Genomic DNA, 13592 nt, shown 5'->3' on the forward strand with positions numbered 1-13592 from the left:
TGTGAAAGGTATATACATAATAGGGAGAAGTACATTACATTACAGCCGCACCAAAGAGAAGCAGCTCCGGCTGCCACAGTAGGGGTATAGGAGTGAGTTAATTGTTTGACCAAATAAAGCCGGGTAATTTTCAAGTTGATAATTTTTTGTGGCCCCCGAAGGTTGTTAGAATTTTCCAAATGGCCCCCGGCAGAAAAAAGGTTCCCCATCCCTGATCTAGAACCTGCCACATGACTTTTCCTTCTGTCCGTGACTTTTACAATATTTATTTTACAGCTTTAAAATTCAGGGAAAAGATATGCAGAACGCTGCAGACACAATGGAAAAAGGAGAAATGGATGTGCGGGGTGATGAACGGAGTAGAGACCTTTCCACAGGTAACCCTCCTCAGTGAAGCGTCACCATTAAATAACAGAAAAAAATGACATTCCCAGCTGCAAGGAGAAAATGAAGTTACATTCTCCCTGCTGCCGCTCGTATACAGTCACCGATGCAGTGCAGGAAACAGTAACACTTACCGCTCACAGGCTGTCAGCCAAGGAACAAGAGGGTTGATTACTGGGCACTCACTATGTAGTGAGTGGTGACTGTTTCAGCCTCTCCCACTGTGCTGGTGACTGGAAGTGAGCAGCTGCTGGGAGAATGTAACTGCATTTTCTCCTTGTAGTTACTGTGTCACAATCTCTCCGCTGTCTTAGACGCAGTGAGTGACAATTTTGCCTCCCTGTGGAATCAGGGCCGTGCCAAGCTGTTCGTTTGTTGAGCAACAGCTCAATTCAATCTGAAACTGAGAGGTGCTTGGTTTCTTCAGCGGTTCCCTGTTCTGAGTGATCAGTTACTTAGCTGAGTAGTCAGTCCCAAATAGAGGGTATCACGGAGGTGCAAAGGTACCTGGAGAAGGGACCCCAAAAATGGCCCGCAGACTAGGGTCCGTGTGCTGTTCCTTATCCCACAGGTAGGCTTGATGGTATCCAGGTCTGGACCGCCAGCTTAACCCTAACTCCTGTCCAAACCCTGATCTAACACCCCCTCTCCCACCACCTGGAGTGGAGATGCAAATGCCACAGACACAGGAAAAAAAACAAAACTCGTGCACACTGCACACAAAAAGGAGACACAGTACGTGTATTGGAGGGAATAAAGTATAAGGAAGGAAGTAAATGTACAACGGGGAAACTTCCACACCACATCACTCCAACATCGGTATACTGGTCACCAAGAGTAGGATCGCCAGAAAGACCGGCATCACAGGAGCATAAGCTGGAGCTATCATCTGCAGCAACAAACACTCTCAAACCTTAAATAGGGAGAAGACAGGGGAATAGAAATTTAGCCTTCTGAGTCTCAAGGAGCCACACACCGCTCCACAGGAATTAACTCAGGACTGGAAAGCAATGGAAAAGACTCAGCGAAGGCTGAACAACTAAGATCAGGTTGCCTGTGAACAGAGTCCGACACCGCAGCTGCACCCCGCGAATATGGGCCTGAACACCACATGACACGGGGCCTTTATTATCTGTGCTCTGATCTATAGCTGCCAGATTTTGGACCTCCTCTTACCATTCATTTGCCCTGATCCACTATCCTCCTTATATTTTGACCCCAGACCTGACCACGCGTTTGTCTTTCCCCTTAGTTCACGGCATGCTCTCTTTGTATTTGACCCCAGAACATTTTATAACCCTGCCTCACGGCTTGTCCGTGCAGTGACTAGTGTCACACACTGTTCCAATAAACCAGATAGATATCACTTAAATGCTAGTAGGTACTCAGATTACCACTATATCTGCAGGTAAATAGTGTTTTTGTAGCTGCCAGGTTTTCTTTAACCCCTTCTCGATATGTAACATATTATTACATCCTATTACTTCTTGCGGGCTCAGAAGCTGAGTCTCTATTATTGACTGTAGATGATGTCTGAGTTATTCAGTGGAGGTAAGCTTCACCCACTACTGTTAACTTTCAATCTTTGACAGCAGCATTCGCAGCTCGCAGCCAATGAGGTACAACGTTCCACATATCCAACGCCCCCAGCAACATTTATCATTGGGTGCATATGGGTCGCCATAATAGTTGGGGGTCTGCTAAAGACCCTTTGCCCTATATAGGAGTACGCCTATGATCACACCTAGATACTTTCCTTCAGTGGTGTAGATTTGAAAATTAGATAATTTGTGGGGTGTGATTCCACTGTTTAGGCACATCAAGGGCTTTACAAATGTGACATGGCATCCTCTTTCAGCCAATTTTGTTCTCCAAAAGTCAAATTGTGCCCCTTCCCTTCCGAGTCCTGGGGTATCTGCGTATACACAAGAAATTGCACAACAGAATTATATGGTCCATTTTCTCATCTTACCCTTGGGAAAATGAAAATTTGTGGTTAAAGGAACACTTTTGTGTTGTGTTTTATTTTTTTCCTTCCACATAGCTTTAATTTCTATGACGCCTTACTGCTGTAGGAATATTACAAAAAATAGATAAATACATAGCTAATGTGGAAAATTAGTAAAATGACCTAGGCATTGCATTACTGCTTTAGATATATTTGCAAAGAGAGATTCTTAGCTTATGTATTGGCCAATCCATGTGAGCCCAATAACCTCGACAAGGTGATCTCATTATATTGGGAACCTAACCTTAAATGCTTCTATGTGTGATTAAAAATCTGCATGTCTGGGCAGATAGGTTCCTGGCTAAATAAAATGGTAGACACACCCTGGCTATAGGGCAGAGTGCTTGGTCAGCTGCTCTTCAAGGTTATCGGGCTCACATGGATTGGTCAATACATAAGCTAAGAATCTCACTTTACAAATATCTGTCGTTTTACTCATTTTTCTCATTACCTGTGTATTAATCCCTTTTTCTAATATTTCTACAGCAGTAATGCAATGCCAAAGTATCCTTATATTATTGAGTGCCATTGCATATGCTTTTGTAGATATGTTTTATTGAATCTCGTTTTGAGCACTTCGAAGGGTGCAGTTTTTTAAAATGTCATTTTGGGTGTTTTCTGTCACATAGGCATTTTAAAATAGAACACTACACACTTTGGAATTTATATGGATTTATGTGTTCCTATGTATGTTTGAGGTTATATTATTTAAAGCTTATAACTTCAATTTTAATTATGGCAGATGACGGTACCAGGAGTTCAACACAGAAAGCGAAGGGCAGTGAAAGTCACAAAGGAGAGAAGCCATATTCTTGTTCAGAATGTGAGAAGTGTTTTGCTAAGAAATCAAATCTCATTACACATGAGAGAATTCACACAGGAGAGAAGCCATATTCATGTGCAGAATGTGGAAAATGTTTTGCTCTGAAAGCACGTCTTATTAGACATGAGGTAATTCACACAGGAGTGAAGCCATATTCATGTGCAGAATGTGGGAAATGTTTTGCTCGGAAATCCAATCTCATTAGACATGAGAGAATTCACACAGGAGAGAAGCCATATTCATGTGCAGAATGTGGAAAATGTTTTACTCTGAAAGCAGTTTTTATTAGACATGAGGTAATTCACACAGGAGTGAAGCCATATTCATGTGCAGAATGTGAGAAATGTTTTGCTGACAAATTAGATCTCATTACACATGAGAGAATTCACACAGGAGTGAAGCCGTATTCATGTTCAGAATGTGAGAAATGTTTTGCTCGGAAATCAAATCATGTTAAACATTTGAGAATTCACACAGGAGTGAAGCCATATTCATGTTCAGAATGTGAGAAATGTTTTGCTCGGAAATCAGATATTATTACACATGTGAGAAGTCACACAGGAGTGAAGCCATATTCATGTTCAGAATGTGGGAAATGTTTTTTTCAGCAATCACATCTCATTAGACACGTGAGAAGTCACACAGGAGAGAATTCATATTCATGTTCAGAATGTGGGAAATTTTTTGCTTGGAAATCACATCTTATTACACATGAGCGAATTCACACAGGAGTGAAGTCATAGTCATGAATAGAATGTCTGTTTTAGTAAGTCTATTAATATTTACTATCTGTTAATAAAGAGTTCATTTTCATGTCATTACAGTTGTGTACTTTGTATGATGGATCATTTACAAACTATTCATCTTTTTACACTTTTTAATTTTTGATGGAGAGAAAAAACTTTTTTTTTTTTGTTATAGCAAAGTTGTACGCTTTTATTCATCCATTTGTATTGCTTGAATGAGAGCAGAATTCATTTTGTTAAATCTACACTCCATTTTGTCTTTGTGTAAGAGCCTGTACTGTGTCTCCCCTTGTGTAAGGGGTACTTCTCACATAGTGAGATCACTGCTGAGTCACGTTTTTTGTGATGCACCAGTGACCTCATTAGCAATCTCGCTGTGTGTGACACTGAGCAGCGACCTGGCCCCTGCTATGAAATCGCTGCTCGTTACACACAGTGCTGGTTTATTTTTTGGACTTTGCTCTCCCGCTGTGAAGCACACCGCTGTGTTTGACAGCGAGAGAGCAACGATCTGAATGTGCAGGGAGCCGGCTTCTGACAGCCTGTGGTAAGCTGTAACCAAGGTAAATATCGGGTAACCAAGCAAAGCCCTTTGCTTGGTTACCTGATATTTACCTTGGTACTAGCGTACGCCGCTCTCAGGCTGCCAGTGCCGACTCCCTGCACACATAGCCGGAGTACATATTGAGTAAATAGACAAAGCGGTTTGCTTATTAACCCGATGCATACTCTGGCTAGGAGTGCAGGGAGCCAGCGCTAAGTGGTGTGCGCTGGTAACCAAGGAAAATATCGGGTAACCAAGCAAAGTGCTTTGCTTGGTTACCCGATATTTACCTTAGTTACCAGGCTCTGCATCGCTTCCACGCTGGCTGGGGGCTGGTTTCTGGTGAGATCTGCCTGATTGACAGCTCACCAGCAACCATGTAGCGACGCACCAGCGATCCTGACCAGGTCAGATTGCCGGTGGGATCGCTGGAGCGTCGCTAAAGTGTGACGGTACCCTAATGCAACAGAGACCTCTATGTTTACTTTAGATAAGGACTTGTATAGTTTCAGTTTCTTTGTTAAAAGTGAAGTTTAGGAATAAAAACTAAAAAGTTTATAGTCTTCTATAAATGAGTGATGATGATGTAATCTTTTATTTGTTTGAGACAAAGGGAGAGCTACTCCTGATACTTTATTGTCTCAGAGGGGCGTCTCCTATACATACATACATACATACATACATACATACACACATGATCTCTCTATAATTTAATTTAATTAGGAACACACACACGCACACACAATGTTATATGTCCCATGCTGAATGGCGACAACAAAATCTGGTGTCTAAACAGTGACCCACTATTCCTGAGAACCGCTGATCCAACCACCTTGTCGTCTTCAGAAAGGCAACTCAAGCTGTATCAAAAGGTAAGAAGCTGATTCTTACAATATTCGAATTTGATGCGCAGACAATTTTGCTAATTTTCCCACCTGCAAAGAATGGAGAGGGCTGTAGTTTGTATTGCATGTAGCGTCAACTGTGACAGAATAAAAAAACAATACAGAAAATTACATTGCATGATTTTTAAATAATTTTACATTTTATTGCGAGAAATAAGTATTTGATACAATGGAAATACAGAACTTAGCATTTGGCACAGAAACCTTTGTTTGCAGTTACAGAGGTGAGACCTTTCCTACAGTTCTTGACCCAGTTTGCACACACTTCAGCAGGGATTTTGGTTCACTCCTCCATATAGATCTTCTCCAGATCTTTCAGGTTTCTGGGCTGCATTGAGTTTCAGTTCCTTCCAAAGATTTTCTATTAGGCTCAGGTCCTTAGTTGCCCTGTCTGTGTGTTTCGGGTCATAGTCATGATGTAAGACCAAGCCACGACCCATCTTCAATGCTGTAACACTAATTCTATTTTGGTCTCACTTGACCACATGACCTTCTCCCATGCCTCCCTGGATCATCCAGATGGTCACTGGCAAGATTCAAATGAGCCTTGATGTGCTGGCATGAACAGGGGGACCTTGCATGCCCTGCAGAATTTTAATCCATGACGGCATAGTGTGTTACAGTAATATTTGAGAATGTGGTCTTAGTTTTGTTCAGGTCATTGACCAGGTCGTCCCGTGTAATTCTGGGCTGATTCTTGACCTTTCTCATTATACTTACCTCCACGAGGCGAGATCTTGCATGGAGCCGCAAACAGAGTAAGATTGACAGTCATTGGGGGGCGTGCGTGCTGCAGAGCATTAGGAGCCTGCATGCGACAGCATTGCAAGGGTGCGTGCGGCAGGGCATTGCGGCAGAGCATTGGATGGTGTGCGTACGGCAGAGCATTGAGGGGCGTGCATGCAGCAGAGCATGGTGGGCGGGCGTGCGGCAGAGATTTGTAGGCGGGCGCGTGGCAGAGCATTGCTGGTACAGGTAGTACAGAGCGCTATTTAAGGAGCACTATGCAGCTGTCCTTGGTGACACTTTAGACATTAGGATCACTTTGCGCTCTCCAATAAAATGGCTCCGCCCTGTGATCCTAAACTTCATTCTCTCATCCTTTTGCAAACACCCAGAACAGGAGGGCGAGGTGACATTACACACATGAGCAGATTACACCCACTTTTACTGCAGTTGTAATGTAAGCTAGTTCTACAGTAGGTCTACAGTAGGATTGCAGCAGCTGCTCCCCTTAATGCTTAAGAGTGGAAAATATCATCTCAGCTGAAGACTTTGCCTCTTTCTTCAAGCAGAAGATAGACAACAGAGCAAGCTTTGGCCCACAATCACCACAGCCCCTCATCATAGCTACTCAGCCGTCTTCCTCCAAATCCAGCTTCTCCACCATGACAGAAAACAATCTTTTCACTCTCTCAAGATCACATCTAACCACCTGTGCACTTGACCCGCTCCCATCGCACCCCATCCCCAACATCACCACAGTCCTCATCCCAGCCCTAACTCATCTCTTCAACCTATCACTAACAAGTGGTGTATTCCCTTCATGCTTTAAACATGCCTCCATTACACCCATCCTCAAAAAGCCCTCCCTTGACCCATCATCTGTATCAAACTATCGCCCCATAACCCTTCTACCCTATGCCTCAAAACTACTGGAACATGTCCATCTTGAATTGTCCTCATACCTCTCCTCCTGCTCCCTCTTGACCAGCTACAATCTGGCTTCCGACCACATCAGTACTGAAACTGCCCTAACCAAAGTCACCAATGATCTACTAACCGCCAAAGCCAAGCAACACTACTCTTCCCTTTCGCCCATGACTGCACCACCTGAGAGAGAGGTTCCGCCCACATCAGGACAGGAAACCCACTGATAAAAAGGCGGTACCTCTCCTCCACATCAGTTTGGTTTCCTGTCCTGATGGGACAACCCACGGATTCTCCAGCTCTGACCCGGTGTGGAAGTTTGGTTTCTTACCAAAAGCCGGCATTCGGGCCTGGATGCTCCTCCCCAGGGCTTCGGCTGTCTGCGGTGGTGGGGCGCCGGCCTGGAGCGGGAGCTCGGCTCTGTGTTGCCCCAGGCTATGTGATCCTCACACGGAGCCCGCGAGACGGGCGCCCTGCTGACGGAACACCGGGGTGAAAAGGAAGTGACGCAGCACCCGGAAGTTCATCACCTGTGCATGTGCAAGGTGTTCCAAGATGGCGGCTGTGGAGACACGGGGCTCACTGGGTGCTCTCGTCCACTAAAACCCGCCGCCTTTAGAAAGACAGCGTGGCTCAGGGCTCATCCCAACTGAACGCCGGCCTCCTTAACCGTGGGCGTAACACTACTCAGACAACACAGGGTGAGGGAACCACAATAATTAGACTTTATTGGATCCCCAAACAATTAACGGCACATAACCAGCAAAACACACAAATGTAACAGGCAACAGAGTCTCACCCTTCCGCTGGCTCACCAGGGATTTAGAATGTCCATGCCTCAGAGCTTCCAGGGCCGCTTACTCCAGTCCAGCAGCACCCCGCTTTTGGCGGGCACCCACCGAGAAAGGAATAACGCCAGATTTAGGAAGCTGTGTGAGGTCTGCAAAGTCTGTAACAGGTGACTGAACTGTCCCAACCTGAGAGTCTTCCTTAGGTAGTCCTGGTATGATGTTACAATTCTGGCAGCCGGAGTCGAAATCCCTAGGCTGTGGATATGGTCTCCAACCGGATCCGGAGTCCCTAGATTGAAGCCATAAGCTATCCTGATCCTCTAGTCAGCTCCAAAGAGCTTAGACTGGATCCATCAGCATCCATCAAACTTCATCAACCCTGGTGGCTTAAAGAAGTCCCTTTTTATAGCCATAACTTTCCCTTAGGATACACTGCGTCCTCATCGATTGGTTGGACAAGATTGCTTCTCCCATTGGATGAATTTCAAGCTGCATGGATAATGTTCATTTAAATGATGTGCATAGAAAGACTCAGTATATATACATGGATTCGGCAAGTCACAGACTCAACAATGGCTACTAAGGTAATCACATTAGCAATACACTACTACAATACAATGGTTACTGGAAAAGTCTGGAGAACAATACGTCTGGCTTTCAGTGGCCAACACAATTATATTGAGTCAAGAGTCTTGTAAAAACAATGAGGGACTTCTCCCCCATCTATAGACAATCTATCATGCTGTCTGGCTGGATTTTAAGAAACTTTAACCCATGAGAGTCCATGTCGTCACAGCGGCGCCCAGTGAACGGATTTCAGGTGGGAAATTTGAACCAGGGAGGTATGAGGACTCACCTTCGCTGCATTCTGGTGAGTATGACTTCTCCCCTATTCAGGATGGAAGACAACTCTCCTCCAGAGCAGGATGTGCTGGAACAGCATACAGATTCCCAGGGCAGCGAGGGGAGCGCTCCTCCGGCAGGGCTAGTCCGTTCAGTCCGGCAAGTCGACATTCCAGGGGATCTGAGAAATACAAATCTGGAAGTCATAAACTGCCTCCGAAACTAGTACCAGATCTGCCATCTTGGGGGGTGAGTGTCTGCTGCAGCATTTCATTGTTTAAAAGTTCCCCCTATGTTCCCTTCTTTCTTCAGGAGGTACCTCTAAGAGGAATCCTAGGAATTGTGGGGTTTACAAGGACAGTCTATCCTCAGATTACCAAGGGGGCCTTGTGCCACCTGTATCAAAGAGTTCTTCTGTTTTATTTAGATCATAATGTCGAAATTACACACAAAATTAAACATGACCAAATCCTGACATGTTTCGGACCCTAGAACAGGGTCCTTATTCTTAGGTAACATGGACAGATATGTATGCTGAATTTATAAGAGGAAACATGAACATGTCTCAGTGAATCAGTGTCCAAGTGAGAACATCTGTTGTAGACTGATTGTTCATTTAAGGCAAGACAGGGAGCAAAAAAACAAAAGAGGCTGCTGGGTGTTGTGGTGCACCTTTAACCCTAGCTATATTGGGAGGCTTGGACTGCTTGTATCACTTGTGATTCTCAGTTCTGGTCTAGATTCTGCTATGTGGATCAGGTAGTTACTGTCCTCTGATGACTGAGGAAGGGGGGTGCCTGGCCAAAAAATCCCAAAGAAAATCAAGGCACTGTGGAAAAAAACAAACCAAAAAAGACACATAATGTTACCACAAAAAGCTTAATATACCATTTTGACACTCTAGGTGTGATCAAAGATACATAGTTTATAATTATATCATTCCAGATGTTATAAAGTGTAAATAAGCGAATCCCTCAGCACCGGAAAGACTGCTTCTATTGTTCTCTGTTGTCAGCCATTATACACAACTGTTATTGGTATAGAGAGGCTGCAACTATTATCCCTTGTTGTCAATCTTACAAGTCATAGAATAACTGTTATAATGTGGGAGAACTACTGCTTTTATTCTCTGTTGTCAGCTATTACTAACCAAGAAAAGGCTGTTATAATATGGGGGAACCACATCCACTATTCTCTATTGTCAACCTTAACAGGCTAGGTAAGAAACTATTGTAATATGGAAACTAATGTCTATTGTTCTCTGTTCTCAGCCATACAAGCTGGGAGAAAACAAAAAACAATGGGGTAATCTTAGTAGAAGGAAACTGCATCTATTCCTCTTCTCTGGGCTTGGTTTATGTATGGAAGCACCAAGCCTCAAGGCTGAGTTGAGAGATATTAGCCGTGCTGAAGTCAGGGAAACACATAAACAATCCACTAGAAATGATGGGGGAACTTCAGATAAATCAGGCGGCTCTGAACGGGGTTCCAGAAAATTTTCACCTGCCTCTTCCTCAGCCTTGGACTCCTCATCTTCCTCAGATGTGGACGGCAGACTATGCTTCCCATCCTCTGAGGTGACACCCCTAGTGAAAGCTGTCCACTCCACTATGGGGCTGGTGGATGATAAAGATCCTGAATCCACACAAGACCTCATGTTGGAGGCCTGGAATGCAGGTCCGTGGTACCTGGAAGGCTGCAGCAGGAGCTCTTTGCCCGGCGGTGGCAGGTACATGTGTAACAAGGTCCATAATGGTCTGGGTCCAACAATTAGAAGACTAACTTAAGCGTACCGTGTCTAGTAAGGATATTATTTCCTCAATTCCACGTATACAGGGGGCGACAGACTTCTAGCGGATGCTTCCATCGACTCACTCAAATTATCTGCAAAGGTAGCAGCTCTTTCCAATTCAGCCAGAAGGGCCCTCTAGTTGAAATGCTGGAAGGGAGACGTACAGTCCAGGAACAGACTATGCAGGATACCTTGTGAAGGAGACTTTTTGTTTGGATCACAACTGGATGACTTTCTGTCCACTTAGGGTGGATCATAAATCAGGAAAAATCTAGAACACAAACCTCAACAGTGTCGGTCTTTCTTGGGGCTGATGCTGGATTCAGTCGCTCAGAAGTCTTTTCTGAAGTCACAATCCCTGGTCACCTTGGTGATTGAAAAAACAGTCATGACCCTCAGACAGGCTATGTCTCTTGTGGGGACCCTCACATCCTGCATCCCCATGGTTCCTTGGGCTCAGATAGATATGAGATCCCTTCAGATGGAGGTCCTGGTCTGACAGCAACAGTCAGGAGGCTTCTTGGATATGAGAATCCGCTTGGATCCAAAGGTGTTGCTTTCTCTGTCCTGGTGGCAGGACTTAACTCTATTGTCCGCAGGGGTGTCCGGGTGTCCCAACATCACGGATATCATCCCAACAGATGCAGGTCACTTAGACTGGGGAGCTTACCTGAGAACTCACCTGTTAAAAGGACTATGGGACGATCATGTGAGGACTCAGTCCTCAAACTTCAGTGAACTAACTGCAATAAAATCAGCTAGGGATCATCCCATGACGATAGATGCAATGCCGATCCCCTGGTCACAGGGTCTTCTATATGCCTTTCCACCCCTGGTTCTTCTTCCGGCGGTGCTCAGGAAGGTTCGGGAAGACAAGGCCCTCATTATCCTCATAGCTCACTTCTGGCCAAAAAGAGCCTGGTTCTGTTGGCTCCAAAGACTGGCAATATCAGACCCTTGGATACTGCCGGACAGGACAGACCTACTAGTCCAGGGACCAATGTGCCAACTCAATGCTCCTACCCTCCACTTGACAGCGTGGCATTTGAAAGGCGGCTGCTCCTAGCACAGGGATTCTCCTGAGAATTTAGTAAAACTCTCCTTAAAAGTAGGAAGCCGGTCGCCACTGGTATTTAGGGAAGGGTCTGGTGAAAAATCCAGCAAGTTTCCTGGGCACAGATCGGGGGTCCCCCTCTCTTCCCGGCCATCCTAAAAATCCTTCAGTAAGGGTTGGATTGAACTTATCCACTAGAACCTTGAAGGTACAAGTTTTGGCCCTAGGAGCCCTCTATAAACATAACCTCAGAGAATAGATGGATTAGCAGGTTCATTAAATCCTGTGCTAGAGCGACTCCTGTCCCTTCTCCTCGCATGCCTCCCTGGGATTAAATCTTGTCCTTGATGCCCTTATAGACACCCCATTGAGCCCCTTTCAGATGTTCCCTCCAAGACCCTGAAGGTGGTACTACTCATTGCTTGACGTCCGCTAGATGGGTGGGTGACCTACAGGCGCTCTCCATTATCCATCCATATACCCAAATTTTGGTCGATAAGGTGGTATTGCGTACAGATCCCTCATAGCCTAAAGTGGTAAAGCCCTTCACAGGTCCCAGGAATTCATACTGCCTTCCATTGTGACCCTCCTTCCAATGACAAAGTGGACAGGCTCCATAGCTTGGATGTAAGACTTGACCTTATAACCTACTTAGATAGGACCAGGGAATTGCGAGAATCTCAGGCCCTGTTTTTGTTACGTTCTAGGGAAAGTCCGGGGGCTGTAAAGTATCTACAAGCACCTTGGCTAGGTGGACCCGGGATGCTAGGTCGCTGACCTACTCAACTAAGGGGGTGCCAGTTCCCCTGCAGATTAGGGCCTTTCCACTGGGTCACTTTCTACTACTTGGGCTGAGCGGGCAGAGATGTCTATTGATCAGATATGCAGGGCCGCCACTTGGTCCTCTTCCTCTACCTTTTTCTGTCACTATAGACTTGACTTGTCCTCCACGGCCGACCCTTCTTGGTAGATGGGTATTACAGGCGGTGGTCCCTCCCTACGGTGATTGGTCTCTAGAATCTCTCAGGTGGTGCTGTCATGGGCGAAAGGGAAAAATCTTAATTGCTTACCGGTAATGGTAATTTTCAGAAGCCCATGACAGCACCCTTAGTTCCCCCCCTATTCACTGGTTATGGGCACCCTTCGGGGAGTGTTAGAGTTAATGGTGTATTCCTTTTGGTGGTGGTGTGATTAACATTTTTGTTTGTGTTTTGTTGGTCCTCTCTGGAACTGTAAACCTACTGATGTGGAGGAGAGGTACCGCCTTTTTATCAGTGGGTTTCCTGTCCTGATGTGGGCGGAACCAATCTCAGGTGGTGCTGTCATGGCCTTCTGAAAATCCCATTACCGGTAAGTAGTTAAGATTATCCTCCTCCTCCTGGACCTGTCCTCTGCCTTCGACACAGTAGACCATCCCCTCCAACTACAGATTCTCTCATCTCTGGGCATCACAGACTTGGCTCTATCTTGGATCATCTCATAGCTAACCGACTGAACTTTCAGCGTCTCCCATCCTCACACCACTTCCTCATCTCACTCCCTATCTGTCGGTATCCCCCAAGGCTCAGTTCTTGGACCCCTGCTATTCTCCATCTACACCTTCCCCCTGGGACAGCTCATAGAGTACCACGGTTTTCAGTATCATCTCTATGCCGATGACACACAGATCTACCTCTCTGGACCTGACATTACCTCCTCTCTACTGACCAAAATTCCACAATGTCTAATTCATCCTTCTTCTCTGCACGATTCCTAAAGCTTAACATGGATAAACAGAGTTCATTGTCTTTCCTCCTCCTCATTCATCTCCTCCAACAAGCCTTTCCATTAGAGTTGAGCGCGGTTCGCGGTTCTCCAGTTCGCAGTTCGAGTGATTTTGGGGGGTGTTCTAGATCGAACTAGAACTCGAGCTTTTTGCTAAAGTTCGATAGTTCTAGTTACGTTCGAGAACGGTTCTAGCAGCAAAAAGCAGGGCTTTTTACAGCTACAGTGTGCAGGGAGCCATCGCTGGCAGCCTGCCAGAAGCTGGTAACCAAGATAAACATCGGGTAT

At 45.4% G+C, this 13592-nt stretch overlaps 1 protein-coding gene across 1 annotated transcript; it reads left to right on the forward strand.

Moving 5' to 3' along the window:
- Positions 1–276: 276 nt before the first annotated feature.
- LOC142283220 (uncharacterized) lies at positions 277–3958 on the forward strand (the record flags this gene model as incomplete). Its single annotated transcript, XM_075333096.1, has 2 exons — positions 277–377; positions 3135–3958. Coding segments are annotated over 2 exons (925 nt in total), but the record flags the coding sequence as incomplete, so codon positions are not given.
- Positions 3959–13592: the final 9634 nt, after the last annotated feature.

The sequence above is a fragment of the Anomaloglossus baeobatrachus genome, unplaced genomic scaffold (genome assembly GCF_048569485.1).
Source record: "Anomaloglossus baeobatrachus isolate aAnoBae1 unplaced genomic scaffold, aAnoBae1.hap1 Scaffold_5347, whole genome shotgun sequence".
In the NCBI taxonomy this organism is placed as follows: domain Eukaryota; kingdom Metazoa; phylum Chordata; class Amphibia; order Anura; family Aromobatidae; genus Anomaloglossus; species Anomaloglossus baeobatrachus.